The 16,003-nt window shown below is 41.6% G+C and overlaps 1 protein-coding gene across 1 annotated transcript; it reads right to left on the bottom strand.

Moving 5' to 3' along the window:
• Positions 1–3,702: 3,702 nt before the first annotated feature.
• On the bottom strand, positions 3,703–8,561 carry LOC124028128 (zinc finger and SCAN domain-containing protein 31-like). The gene is made up of 2 exons (XM_046340286.1): positions 8,243–8,561; positions 3,703–6,931 (listed from the first exon to the last, which is right to left on the bottom strand). The coding sequence occupies exons 1-2, from the start codon at positions 8,433–8,435 to the stop codon at positions 5,949–5,951; spliced, it is 1,176 nt and encodes a 391-aa protein (XP_046196242.1). The 5' UTR covers positions 8,436–8,561; the 3' UTR covers positions 3,703–5,948.
• Between the last annotated feature and the right edge of the window lie 7,442 nt (positions 8,562–16,003).

Genomic DNA, 16,003 nt, shown 5'->3' with positions numbered 1-16,003 from the left:
TGAGGATACTACAATCACCCCTGGTGGAGGTTCTTGGAACACTGCGATTTAAGTCTGAGCAGAGGTTGATGAAAACCTTCAAAGGTGGTGGTTCTGTTGCATGTTATCTTGAATACCAGGCAGATGTTTGAGTACAGAATCAAATGGTGTGAACTGAACAGGCTAAACTGGTTGAGACTCTTTGAGAAAGGGGTTCAAACAGAACCCTTTTTAGTTCCAGGTAGAAGTATTTTTGGTTCCATGTAGAACCAAAAGAGTCCAAGTTCTACCTAGACACAGAAACAGTTCTACCAGGAACCAAAAAGGGTTCTCCTATGTGGACAGTGGAAGAATCCTGTTAGTTTATAGATAGCACCTTTGTATATGAGTGTAGCCTTATATGGCAGTTGTGGTTCTGTGGATATCTGTGTAAAATAAAATGGTGCTGGTGGGTTAAGATAATCAGAAATACTATGAAACATCCCCACTTTTAGCACACATTTGCAAGCAGGCAAAGTCACCTATTTGTGCTGAGGCATGTGTGATCACTCAACATTGACAGGACCAACAAAACATACATGCTTGGGACTCCCGAATGACACAGCAGTCTAAGGCACTGCATCTCAGTGCTAGAGGCATCACTACAGACCCTGGTTCGTTTCCAGGCTGTGTTTGGGAGTCCCATATGGCAGCGCACAATTGGCCCAGCGTCATTGCTATAGCATAGATTGCTGTATAAAATCTGGACCGTTGCTTTTCCTATGGCTAAGCAAACAAGTGGTAGCACATGCTTTTTGCACGTCTCTATAACAAAGTCTATATCCTCACATACCCCCTCAATTCGAACCCTGCTTTTAACCATAAGACATCTCCACAAATGTATAGACGAAGGATTGCATGGTGACAGTGATTGTGTCTGTTAATCCGGTAAAGGGGGGGAATCGAGGTCAAATCATGACATCAGTGATTTTCAGGTCAGAGAAAGACTTTTTTAAAACCTTTATTTAACTAGGCAAGTCAGTTAAGAACAAATACTTATTTTCAATGGCGGCCTTAGGAACAGTGGGTTAACTGCCTTGTTCAGGGGCAGAACGACTGATTTTTACCTTGTCACCTCAGGGATTCGATCTTGCAACCTTACGGTTACTAGTCCAGCACTCTAAACACTAGGCTACTGCCTAAGATGCCAGAGATTCTGAGTTGACAGACTGTTCAAAACAAAACAAAAATCCCAGTCTGAGCTCATTTCCCCCCCCAGAGTTCCCAGTTGTCTTGAACACACTGAAGTCAAAAGTCAGTAATTGCCGACTTCCGAGTTGTTTTGAATGGGCCACTAGAGACCTAGGCTACTTCTAACAAAGGAAAGGGGATACCTAGTCAGTTGTACAACTGAATGCACTCAATTGAAATGTGTCTTCCGCATTTAACCCAACCCCTCTGAATCAGAGAGTTGCAGGGTGCTGCCTTAATCAAAATCCACGTATTCCTTGCCCAGGGAACAGTGGGTTAACTGCCTTGCTCGGGCAAAACTACAAAGAAAGTTAATTTTGTCAGCTTTGGGATTCAATCTAACAATATTTTGGTTACTGGCCCAACGCTCTAACACTAGGCTACCAAGAAGCCCTTGTGTTTGTATTGATGCGAGAAATATGCCTATCTACACAGTAATGATGGCTGCAATATTAACTAGTCTAATCATTTTTGCATTGAGGTGATAGGCCTATTTTAGCTAAATCGAAAATGAAATTGATTAACTGAACAGACACAAACTAACACGTAACACGCGCAGACGTTAAGGCTTTTATGGTGAGATCATTCATAATAAACTTACACGCAAACTGACACATGTCGTGTCAGTGACACGTTACGAGAACTGAACACCACATCTACATGTCGTGTCAGTGACACGTTACGAGAACTGAACACCACGTCTACATGTCGTGTATGTGTCACGTTACGAGAACTGAACACCACGTCTACATGTCGTGTATGTGTCACGTTACGAGAACTGAACACCACGTCTACATGTCGTGTATGTGTCACGTTACGAGAACTGAACACCACGTCTACATGTCGTGTCAGTGACACGTTACGAGAACTGAACACCACGTCTACATGTCGTGTATGTGTCACGTTACGAGAACTGAACACCACGTCTACATGTCGTGTCAGTGACACGTTAGAGAACTGAACACCACGTCTACATGTCGTGTCAGTGACACGTTACGAGAACTGAACACCACGTCTACATGACGTGTATGTGACACGTTACAAGAACTGAACACCATGTCTACATGTCGTGTCAGTGACACGTTACGAGAACTGAACACCACGTCTACATGACATGTATGTGTCACGTTACGAGAACTGAACACCACGTCTACATGACGTGTATGTGTCACGTGTTGTGAAACCGTCGACAGTTTGACTCTATCAGTAGCTTCAGTTAGGTGACTTGGTGAGAGGTATCAGAAGCTTCAGTTAGGTGACTTGGTGAGAGGTATCAGTAGCTTCAGTTAGGTGACTTGGTGAGAGGTATCAGTAGCTTCAGTTAGGTGACTTGGTGAGAGGTATCAGTAGCTTCAGTTAGGTGACTTGGTGAGAGGTATCAGTAGCTTCAGTTAGGTGACTTGGTGAGAGGTATCAGTAGCTTCAGTTAGGTGACTTGGTGAGAGGTATCAGTAGCTTCAGTTAGGTGACTTGGCGAGAGGTATCAGTAGCTTCAGTTAGGTGACTTGGCGAGAGGTATCAGTAGCTTCAGTTAGGTGACTTGGTGAGAGGTATCAGTAGCTTCAGTTAGGTGACTTGGTGAGAGGTATCAGTAGCTTCAGTTAGGTGACTTGGCGAGAGGTATCAGTAGCTTCAGTTAGGTGACTTGGTGAGAGGTATCAGTAGCTTCACGAGACTTAATTCTGGCATGAATCACCCCCCATATCGGCTTGTGTTTTTGAACCTGCACAAAGTAAAATTGTTATTCCGCCACCTGCTGTAATGGAAATGTAGCGCATCTGAACTCAACAATCTCCACCTGTTCCAATTCTATAATGCAAATCAAACACACAGCAAAAGTTGTGGACTAACTTTCCACTATATATATTCAGAAATATATTCACTGTGAAATATCCTACAACTCATCTCTACCTGATGTATGACTAATAATAAAGGTTGAGAAACTACTCAATTTATTTGCGCCCCTGTACTAACAAATCTATAAAAATAACTTACAACAAAAACGTAAAAATGATAAACTAATTAAAAATAACATTTTATTAAGAAGAAGCATGATACACCAATCCACTCTAAGATGCTCACAACAATATAGCATGGCATTACATGGACTGGGGCCATGTCAGGTTGATGAGAAAGAACACCATGCAGTGGTGTCAAACCCACTACACAGATATAAGAGGTCATGGCAGACTAGAGCTGGTGAGGTGACACTCCAACATTTGAACCAGGTGCCTTCTGCATGAAACAAAATATGTGCTGATTTTAGTACAGCTACAAGACAGTCACTGAAATGTATTGTGTATAATTCTAAGCAAAAGGAAGGTAACTACAGCCACTTTGTTTACATACTCATCTCATATCTATATACTGTACTCGATACCATCTACTGCATCTTGCCTATGCCGCTCTGTACCATCACTCATTCATATATCTTTATGTACATATTCTTTTTCCCCTTATACACACAAGTGTAAGACAGTAGTTTTGGAATTGTTAGCTAGAGTACTTGTTGGTTATTACTGCATTGTCGGAACTAGAAGCACAAGCATTTCGCTACACTCGCATTAACATCTGCTAACCATGTGTATGTGACAAATAAAATTTAATTTGATTTACATACATGTATGCTTAAAAATGCATTGTTCTGTTAGGCACAACATTGCAGGCTTCTACAATGTAGTGCATGTTTATCCCTTAATACATTCAACCAATATCATTGACCTGATGGGTTTGTTTGTCCTCCTACTGCAGGTATAACGGTAGCATGTTTTCAAATCTGAAGCCCTTTCCCCTCCCTGAGGGTGACCCAGCAGTTGACTTTTAACCGGAATCGGCAAGACAATATAAAGCTGATTTTCTGCTCAGGGTGAGGCTTTTTATTTGCAGTGAGGAAATAGTGGGCAAAGTTTTACAATATTTACAAAACAAAATAGACTGTTGGTTGCAACAGGATCATAAACTGTTCCACATAAGAGCTTGTTCAAAGAAAAATCCAGGCTACAATAATGTCAATTAACCCAGCAGCATGCCAACCTTTCCCTGGCTCTGTCCTGTCTCAAACAACAAAATGGCAAGGTGTTAAATACAGCTACCCATAATGTAACGGCCAATGAGAATACATTCACAAAATGGTGATCAATTGACAAAGGCAACTATTACAATACATGTGTAATATTCCCGGGAGGGACTTATAAAGGTGCTACAACATGCTTTATAAGTCCCTCCCGGGAATATGCTACTTCCGAGTACCCCGTACCATGAATTAACCATGCACTCGAACACTCCCACTGTTTACCTGTCAAACTATGATCAGGAAATGGACAGACCACCCTCAACAATCACAGGAATAAACAAGGTAATCATTCACATTTCTTTAAATTAGCCTTCAGGTTTTAAATGTTACACATGATCACATTTTAGTTGAACTTTCTGATCGGTAAATGCATTAACAGACAGAGTAATATTATCGGAGACGCACTACAGAAGGTTTTGGCGACCAAACCAATTTCCAACGTGCCAATGGGGGGATTAGATTATGCTGAGGCAGCAGTTTATGGCCCATGACATGAAAGGCCAAAAGCGGTGAGGAAAAAGCACCCTTCTCAAATGAAATAGTAATCTGCACTGCTTGGTCATGTCGCCAACAGGGAAGCATGGTGAATCGGCCAGAACATAAATCTCTTTCCCATAAATCATGTTTGAATTTTCAAACTAATTTTCATTGGGAAGGCAGATAAAGTTGAAAAAAAAATCAAAAGCAATCACTTCTGCATGTGAAAACACAGAATCCTACTCATTATGCCACATGTTAATTACGTCACTTCTGTTTTTAGCCGACTTCACCGTGGGCTTTGAATGGGGAACCTGGCTCATGCCTGGGAGGCAGCACGGTTCCAAAACAAATGCAATCAACTTTCACATGGTGCAAAACACGACTACCGGGGCGCCGGTCCAGATGAATAGAATTCCCTCAATCTCAAAAGCGTTTATTTTCCCGAGTGATCAACTATCAACATATCGGGCTTCTTATCATAAACCGTTTGTCATGTCTGGTCATTTATATAATAAGCAAGGCTTTATATTAAGTGATGATGGCCTAGGATGATCATCACCAGGGGTGAATTCCATTTCAAATCCAATCAATTCAGAAAATAAACCAAATTCCAATTCCACATCTTCATAATTGAAAAGTGTTGAGGAGAATTGGAATTTCAATTAACTTCCTGAATTGACTGGAATTTAAATGGAATTACACCCAACCCTGATCGTCACACCCTCAAAATGTAAACATCCTTTCATGTAGTTAGATAACAACAATGTACTAGATTGCTGTGACTTTATAGGGGATAGTCCAAGTAGGGGAGAGGATTAATGTTGGAACAAATTTAAAAATCTTACTGTGGAAACCAAAATAACTAAGTTTTACAAAACATATTATATACATTTGAGGCCATGCTCAGAAGGGTTATGAAACATCAGTGTTTTACAATGGAAAGGTCCTCCTACAAGTCAGAGTACAATTTAGCCCCAGCAGCATTGTCATGTTTATCCCTCTGGGTTCATTCTCCTCCTCAGTTCTTACAAGTGAAGCATTTACCACAAAGTCAGCAACGTGGTTTCTCTCCTGTGTGATGTCTTCGCTGGTGCCATTTTAGATGACTTGCTGATCTGAAGCATTCTACACACATGGGGCACTTAAATGGTCTCTCATCTGATGGTGCATCTCACCTGTGTGAATCCTAATATGGCCTTTCAGGCTTTTCATCTGGCTGAAGCATTTGCCACATTCTTTGCACGGATACGGTTTCTCTCCAGTGTACTGTCCTCATATGTATGGTCAGGGTTTTCTTCTGACTGAAGCATTTGCCACAATCACTGCACTGATACGGTTTCTCTCCAGTATGTATCCTCATATGGTCTGTCAGGTTTCTAATCCGGATAAAGCATTTGCCACAATCTTTGCACTGATATGGTTTCTCCCCAGTGTGACTTCTCATATGTTCTGTCAAGGTGCCCTTTTCTCTGAAACTTTTGCCACATACATTACAGCAATATGGTTTCATGCCAGTGTGAATTCTCTGATGAGTTTTTAAAATGCTACTTTTCAGAAAGCATTTCCTGCAGACGGGACACCTGTGTGGTCTCTCCCCTGAGTGAGCCACCCTCAATGGAACTTTCAACTCACTGGCTTCCCTGGTCTTAGAGCTTTGTCCTTTCTTTGTCAATGTTCTCTTTGATTTGAGTGGCTGTAACCCTGACATTAGTCCTCCACCATCCACACCATTGTCACTTTCACTGTTCCCAATCTGAGCTGCAGAACAGTCTGAATTTACTGGAGAGAGGGGCTGTAATTCATTGTTTGGTTCGGATTCTCCGTAGGCCTCTCCATGTTCTGTTTTGACGTCTTGTTCAATTGTTTTGGTGGGTAGAGAGTCCCTATCTCTGTTCTCCACAGTATGGATTTGGTAAAGATGTGAGGACTGGGATGGGTTCTGATCACAGTCCCTTTTCACACAGGTAGAAATGAATATGAACTCTTTGGTATCAGACTCCAGCCCCTGAAGCTGCTCTTCCTCCTGACTGGTCCCAAACTCCTCCTGTTCCTCTTTAATCTGTTTGGGCTCTGGGTCGCCCTGGCCCGGACCTGTGATCCACTCCTGCTCACAGTGCTGCTTCTCAGGGGGAACTTCTTCAGGTACAGGAAATGTGAGCTGCTGGGGATCTGATACGATAGGATAAATTATTAGTATTCAATAGCTCTGAGCCAAGTTCAAATGAATATTAATGTTCATATATACTGAACAAAAATATAAAAACGCAACATCCAACAAATTCAAAGATTTTACTGAGTTACAGTTCATATAAGGAAATTAGTCAAATGAAATGAATTCATAAGCCCCTAATTTACATATTTCTCACGACTGGGAATGCAGATATGCATCTGTTGGTCAGATACCTTTAAAAAAGTAGGGGCGTGAATCAGAAAACCAGTCAGTATCTGGTGTGATCACCATTTGCCTCATGCAGCTCAACACAATTCCTTCGCATAGAGTTGATTAAGCTATTGATTGTGGAATGTTGGAACTATGGAATGTTTTCCCACTCCTTTTCAATGGCTGTGTTAAGTTGCTGGACATTGGCATAAACTGTAAAATGCTGTCATACACGTCAATCCAGACTATTCCAAAATGCTCAATAGGTGACATGTCTGGGGAGGCCATGGAAGAACTGGAACATTTTCATCTTCCAGGAATTGTGTACAGATTCTTGCGACATGGGGCCGTGCATTATCATGCTGAAACATGAGGTGATGGTGGCAGATGAATGGTATGACAATGGGCCTCAGGATCTCATCAAGGTATCTCTGTGCATTCAAATTGCCATCAATAAAATGCTATGTGTTCGTAGATTACGCCTGCCCATACCATAACCCCACCATGGGGCACTCTGTTCACAATGTTGACATCAGCAAACCGCTCATCCACATGACACCATACACGTGGTCTGCGGTTGTGATGCCAGTTGGACGTACTGCTAAATTCTCTAAAATGAGATTGAAGGTGGAATATGGTAGAAAAATTACCATTCAATTCTCTGGCAACAACTCTGGCAGACATTCCTGCAGTCAGCATGCCAATTGCACACTCCCTCAACTTGAGACATCTGTGGCATTGTGTTGTGTGACAAAATTGTACATTTTAGAGTGGCCTTTTGTCACCAGCACAAGGTGCACTTGTGTAATGATCATGCTGTTTAAATCAGCTTCTTGATATGATGGTTTATCTTGGTAAAGGAGAAACGCCCACTAACAATGAAGTAAATACATGTATTCCCAAAACTTGAGAGAAAAGCTTTTTGTGTGTATGGAACATTTCGGGGATATTTTATTTCAGCTCATGAAACATGGGAACAACACTTGCGTTTATATTTTTGTTAAGTGGAATCAGCAAACGTTGGTTAATCGGTTGATTACCAGGCCTGACTGGTTCAATCACACTGATTGGTCTAGCAGCGGTCATCATTCACTACTGACCTGCTCTATGTAACATTATGTCAGGTTGGAAAACCAAATCCAGCAGCTTCCGTAGACGATCGATCTCCTCCTTCGAACGGGAGATTTCTTCCTGGTACTCTGCTATGGTATTTTCCACTGCCCCAAATATCTCAACAGCCACCGCTGTTAATCGCTCGTTTAGATAATCCTGTAACAGCTGCATTTTAGACATTTTGAGGGAAAGTAAAGTGGAAACGTTTAGCCTATTTTCTGTGGAAGCTGGCTAGCTAGCCATCCCCTTCGAGTTAAACAGCAAAGACATTTTCCTGTTGTATCTGTAAACAAGGCTAACTCTTCTTCTTCGTGTGGTTTCCCGGCAGACGTACTAGACGCTTTATTGCGTATTGCTGCCCTTCACAGGTCGGAGAGTGAATTGTATATTTTGTTCACAATTAAGTCAAATCAAAGTTTTTGTTACGTGCGCAGTGAAATGCTGACTTACAGGCTGTAAACAATAGTGCGGAGAAAAAAAGTATGTGTGTGTGTAGGTAAGTAAAGAAATAAAACAACAGTAAAAAATAAATTTGAAAATAAGAATAGCAAGGCTATATACAGACACCGGTTAGTCAGGCTTATTGAGGTAGTATGTACATGTGTGTATGGTTAAAGTGACTATGCATATAAGATAAACAGAGAGTAGCAGCAGCGTAAAAGAGGGGTTGGTGGGCACACAATGCAAATAGTCCGGGTAATCATTTGGTTACCTGTTCAGGAGTCTTATGGCTTGGGGGTAAAAACTGTTGAGAAGTCTTTTTGTCCTAGACTTGGCACTCCGGTACCGCTTGCCATGCGGTAGTAGAGAGAACAGTCTATAACTGGGGTGGCTGGGGTCTTTGACAATTTTCAGGGCCTTCCTCTGACACCGCCTGATGTAGAGGTCCTGGATGGCAGGCAGCATAGCCCCAGTGATGTACTGGGCTGTACGCACTACCCTCTGAAGTGCCTTGCGGTCGGAGGCTGAGCAATTGCCATACCAGGCAGTGATGCAACCGGTCAGTGATGTCTGGTGAGGACCTGCCTTACAACAGGCCTACAAGCCCTCAGTCAGCCTATTGCAGACAGTCTGAGGTCTGATGGAGGGATTGTGCGTTCCTGGTGTAACTCGGGCAGTTGTTGTTGCCACCCTGTACCTGTCCCGCAGATGTGATGTACTGATCCTGTACAGGTGTTGTAACACGTGGTCTGCCACTGCGAGGGCAATCAGCTGTCTGTATTGCCCTGGCCACATCTGCAGTCCTCATGCATCCTTGCAGCATGCCTAAGGCATGTTCATGCAGATGAGCAGGGGCCCTGGGCATCTTTCTTTCTACTGACTTTTTTCAGAGTCAGTAGAAAGGCCTCTTTAGTGTCCTAAGTTTTCATAACTGTGACCTTAATTGCCTACCGTCTGTAAGCTGTTAGTGTCTTAACAACCGTTCCACAGGTGCATGTTCATCAATTGTTTATGGTTCATTGAACAAGCATGGGAAACGGTATTTAAATCCTTTACAATGAAGATCTGTGAAGTTATTTGGATTTTTACTTATTATCTTTGGAAGACATGTCCTGAAAAAGGGACATTTATTTTTTTGCTGAGTTTATATGTATATATATATATATATATATTTAATCCATGGATTATATTTTAAATGGTAAATGTGTACATTTTCATGTTTAAAAAAATGTATTATTCAAAACAAGCTGTTGAGTTACTTACTGCTCCTCAGCAGCTGCTCCACTTCCATGGGTGCATAATTCCTTGGATTGTTTTGCTAGCTATTTGCTATGAGGGGGAACTGCAGCATAAATTATAACAGCACAAAGTAAATGGACCGTTCTGGGGCGCTCAAATGTGCATTCAGTCAGAACTTCTAGGTCTGTTCTAGACTACCTCCCCACTGAGTCTCTCGAGCCAGATGGCTTACTTCTGGACATGAGACTAGATCTGCTCTATCAGGTACAGATGGCGCAAAAGCAAATTTTAAATAAATAATCAAAATAGTACAGGAGCCTGGGACCTGATAAACCATACAACTACATCCAACAAGAGTCGAAGGAAAGAGGGAGACACAAGCTAGAACCTTCTCATTGCGGATCTGGAAGGACAAAAACTTTTTTTTAGCTCCCATTCCAATTTCAAGTCTTTCTGACTAACTCCATGATATTAGCTAGCTATCCCCAGTTAGATCATGTTTTCCTTTATTATATCTGCATGCTTATTTCGTTCTCCCTGGTTTCCACTGCCACAAAGTCAAAACTGGCTATATCCTAAAAATGAATTTAAACAAACATTTGCTTTTAAGGTTAGCGGTATGATTAAGGTTAGGTTTAAAATCAAATTGTCAGAAAATAAGCTGTAGAGGTGGTGCCATGTGGCTCAGTTGATAGAGCATGGTGTTTTAAATGCCAGCATTGTGGGTTCGATACTCATGGGGGACTAGTGTGAAAATGAATGCACTATAAATCCCTCTGGATGAGAGTGTCTGCTAAATGACTGAAAGTTCTTATTTTTTACTGTTGAAATAGGCGGGCTTTATGACTTAGCATTGGTAACTAGTGACGACCGTTCTCCCTGATGCACTCGTTCTTGAGCTGGCTGCTTGTTCTGAAGTATAATCTAATCTGTTCAAAACAGGGGCAGCATGTGCAGCAGTGGTCATTTGATTTTTGACATGCAAAAGTGAAATAGGTGTATTTATGCTGTTGTTGAAATGCACAGATATTTTATATATCTTCTCAAAGAAACTACCGGTATTTTGAAAACTATGCAGTGGTGTAAAGTACACCACATGACCAAAAGGTATGTGGACACCTGCTCATCGAACATCTCATTCCAAAATCAAAGGCATTAATATGGAGTTGGTATCCCTTTGCTGCTTTAACAGCCTCTACTCTTCTGGGGAGGCTTTCAACTAAATGTTGAACATTGCTGAGGGGACTTGCTTCCATTCAGCCACAAGCATTAGTGAGGTTGGCCACTGATGTTGGGCGATTAGGCCTGGCTTGTAGTCGACATTCCAAATCATCCCAAAGGTGTTGGATTGGGTTTGAGGTCAGGACTCTGTGCAGGCCAGTCAAGTTCTTCCACAACGATCTCGTCAATCAATTTCTGCACGGACCTCACTTGGGGCACTGTCATGCTGAAACTGGAAAGGGCCTTCCCCAAACTGTTGCCACAAAGTTGGAAGCACAGATTAGTCTAGAATGTCATTGTATGCTATCACATTAAGATTTCCCTTCACTGGAACTTAGGGGCCTAGCTCGAACTATGAAAAACAGCCCCCCAGACCATTATTCCTCCTCCACCAAACTTTACAGTTGGCACTATGCATTGGGGCAGGTAGCGTTTTCCTGGCATCTGCCAAACACAGATTTGTGCATTGGACTGCCAAATGTTAAAGTGTGATTCATCACTCCAGAGAACGGGTTACCACTTCCGCACGGTGATCTGGGGTGTTAATACTTATGTAAATCAAATATGAATGTTTTTCATTTTAATTTGCAAGAATTTCTAAAAACATGTTTAAATGTTGTCATTACAGATGGGTAGATGGGTGAGAAAAATAAATTGATTTAATCCATTTTGAATTTAGGCTGTAACACAACAAAATGTGGAATAAATGAGGGTTATGAATACTTTCTTTAAGGCACTGTAAGTACAAATACTTTGAAGTACTACTTAGGTGTTTTGTTAGTTGTAACTCTACTTTACTTTTTATATGTTTTTACTACTTTTACATTTACTCCACTACATTCACTAATACAGTAATACAGAAAATATGTACTTTTTACTCCCATTCATTTTCCCTGACACCCAAAAGTACTAGTTGCTCAGGCAGGATAGCAACATGGTACAATTCACATACCTATCAATCTGTAAGACCAACCTGTTAGAAGCTGACCACCATAGTCCCTATGCCCAAGAATACTAAGGTAACATGCCGAAATGACTACCGACCTGTAGCACTAACGTCTGTAGCCATGAAGTGCTTTGAAAGGCTGGTCATGGCTCACATCAACACCATTATCCCAGAAACCCTAGACCCAATCCACTTTGCATACCGCCCCAACAGATCCACATATGATGCAATCTCTATTGCACTGCCCTTTCACACCTGGACAAAAGGAACACCTACGTGAGAATGCTTTTCATTGACTACAGCTCAGCGTTCAACACCATAGTGCCCTCAAAGCTCATCATCACTAAGCTAAGGACCCTGGGACTAAACACCTCCCTCTGCAACTGGATCCTGGACTTCCTGACGGGCCTCCCCCAGGTGGTAAGGGTAGGTAACAACACATCTGCCACGCTGATCCTCAACAGGTGGGCCCCTCAGGGGTACATGCTCAGTCCCCTCCTGTACTCCCTGTTCACTCATGACTGCATGGTCAGGCACGACTCTGTCATGACGTGGCCCTTTTCGGGTGTAGATCGTGGCTACCACCTCTCTCACTCTCTCCTACACCCAGGTTCTGTTATCTCAGGTCGTAAATTCCTGGCGGAGACTCTATCTTCCTTTTCATGCAAAGAGAGAGACCAAAGTGAACAAAGGATTTCACGTGGTTGAACTCCTAAATCCCCAAAATGGGAAAACTGAAACTATGTCCACTACTGAGAATGTGGGAATTATGTTGAGTGTGTCTCCTTTGGTGACCTCACAAAGGACAGGAAACACACATAACTATATCTCTGAATATGTACATTTCTCAATTATGGTGTTTGCATCTAATTCTTGTATAAAATGAAAGAGTAAAGATGAAACTATTTGTGAAATGATGTAATATGATGGTAAACATTTAATGTGAGATAATTGTATTCCCTTTAAAGTATAACTAAGTCATTGGCCCGCCCCCGTGAGCACAGACATGATCTGACGTCATGGAACAGCCCTTTCCTATTGTTACGAATAAAAAACCCTCCTGAGGATATTCTCTTCAGACCACACATACCTCGGTGTAAGCTGGGGTGGCACAGATTTGAGTACCAAGACTAAGCAAACTCACATCGTGAGCTGTGATTGTGAATAGTTATTGAATTACTAACCATACCACATGGAGCATTGGCTACTTGGCTGGAAATTCAATTCTGAGACTATCGATCCCTACAGAATACGAACAAATCTTAGATACGAATTACTAGTCTGAAGATAGAAATGATGGAAACCTGGGACGAGAATACCGGAAACCGCCGAAACATCTATCTATGACAACATCTCTGAATGATACTCTCAAGTATCCATTTTAACCAATTACTTTGATATTCAGGGAAACAGAAAGAGAGAGAGACGGATGAACTCTCCAGCAGACGGACCGGATTCCAACAGAGAAAATCACAACGACACATGGGCGTAAATATATATTGATTGCAATTATTCCCGAATTAGTTAGCGTTCATGTGCAAAGGATTAGCATTTCAATTAATATAATTATCAACTGTGTGTAGTGCTTTCCTGCTCTCTGAGTCCACACCCACTTCCCTTTGTCCACCAAGCCATCATACCGGCTTAGCCCACTAGGGAATCTGCCCTATCCTTGTTAGTAACCAATATCTACTGTTTATTTTTTTGCATTTCTGTGATTATTTAGTTAGTTAGTAGATAAATGATTAAGCCAATTGGTGTATGGATGATTTATAGTAAAGGCTGGGTTCGTGCAGATACCCAACAAATGACAACGTTTTGAATGAGACTGACGTGAGGTAAAGAATAATTCATTAATAGACTAATTGATCAGATATTAGTTTATTCTGAAAATTCTAACTTTGTAATCTGAAGATTTTCTGTGGTGCCCCGACTTCCTAGTTAATTAAATTGACATGATTAGCTGAATCACATAATAATAATTTATTATTAATTTATTATGTCTTATGTCTTTATTTGACCTTTAATTAATCAGGTAGGCTAGTTGAGAACAAGTTCTCATTTGCAACTGTACCTGGCCAAGATAAAACATAGCAGTGTGACACAGACAACAACACAGCTACACATGGAGTAAACAATAAACAAGCCAGTAACACAATAAATAAATCAATGACACAATAGAAAAAATAAAGTCTATATACAGTGTGTGCAAAAGGCCTGAGGAGGTAGGCAATAAATAGGCCATTGGAGATAAGTTACAATTTAGCAGATTAACACTGGAGTGATAAATGAGCAGATGATGATGTGCAAGTAGAGATACTGGTGTGCAAAAGAGCAAATCAAATCAAATTTTATTTGTCACATACACATGGTTAGCAGATGTTAATGCGAGTGTAGCGAAATGCTTGTGCTTCTAGTTCCGACAATGCAGTAATAACCAACAAGTAATCTAACTAACAATTCCAAAACTACTGTCTTATACACAGTGTAAGGGGATAAAGAATATGTACTTAAAGATATATGAATGAGTGATGGTACAGAGCAGCTTAGGCAAGATACAGTAGATGGTATCGAGTACAGTATATACATATGAGATGAGTATGTAAACAAAGTGGCATAGTTAATGTGGCTAGTGATACATATATTACATAAGGATGCAGTAGATGATATAGAGTACAGTATATACGTATACATATGAGATGAATAATGTAGGGTATGTAAACATTATATTAGGTAGCATTGTTTAAAGTGGCTAGTGATATATTTATATTAGCAATATGCAGAAAAGTAAATCAGTATGGGGATGAGATAGGTAGATTGGGTGGGCTATTTACAGATGGACAATGTACAGCTGCAGTGATCGGTTAGCTGCTCAGATAGTTGATGTTAAGTTGATGAGGGAAATAAAAGTCTCCAACTTCAGCAATTTTTGCAATTCGTTCCAGTCACTGGCAGCAGAGAACTGGAAGGAAAGGTGGCCGAATGAGGTGTTGGCTTTAGGGATGATCAGTGAGATTTACCTGCTGGAACATGTGCTACGGGTGGGTGTTGTTATCGTGACCAGTGAACTGAGATAAGGCGGAGCTTTACCTAGCATAGACTTATAGATGACCTTGAGCCAGTGAGTCTGGCGACGAATATGTAGCGAGGGCCTGCCGACTAGAGCATACAGGTCGCAGTGGTGGGTGGTATAAGGTGATTTGGTAACAAAAGGGATGGCACTGTGATAGACTGCATCCAGTTTGCTGAGTAGAGTGTTGGAAGCTATTTTGTAGATGACATCGCCGAAGTCGAGGATCGGTAGAATAGTCAGTTTTACTTGGGTAAGTTTTGCTTTGTAGCGAAATAGAAAGCCGATTCTAGATTTGATTTTTGATTGGAGATGTTTAATATGAGTCTGGAAGGAGAGTTTACAGTCTAACCAGACACCTAGGTATTTATAGTTGTCCACACATTCTAGGTCGGAACCGTCCAAGGTGGTGATGCTAGGCGGGCGGGTGCGGGCAGCAAACGGTTGAAAAGCATGCATTTGTGTTTACTAGCGTTTAAGAGCAGTTGGAGGCCACGGAAGGAGTGTTGTATGGCATTGAAGCTCGTTTAGAGGTTGGTTAGCACAGTGTCCAAGGAAGGGCCATAAGTATACAGAATGGTGTCGTTTGTGTAGAGGTGGATCAGGGAATCGCCAGCAGCAAGAGCGACATCATTGATATATACAGAGAAAAGAGTCAGCCCAAGAATTGAACCCTGTGGTACCCCCATAGAGACTGCCAGAGGTCCGGACAACATGCCCTCCGATTTGACACACTGAACTCTGTCTGCAAAGTAGTTGGTGAACCAGGCGAGGCAGTCATTAGAAAAACCAAGGCTATTGAGTCTGCCGATAAGAATACGGGGATTGACA

The sequence above is a fragment of the Oncorhynchus gorbuscha genome, linkage group LG03, assembly GCF_021184085.1.
Source record: "Oncorhynchus gorbuscha isolate QuinsamMale2020 ecotype Even-year linkage group LG03, OgorEven_v1.0, whole genome shotgun sequence".
In the NCBI taxonomy this organism is placed as follows: Eukaryota; Metazoa; Chordata; class Actinopteri; order Salmoniformes; family Salmonidae; genus Oncorhynchus; species Oncorhynchus gorbuscha.
The sequence above is the reverse complement of the archived record's forward strand: the minus strand, read 5'-3'. Positions and strand labels throughout refer to the sequence as shown.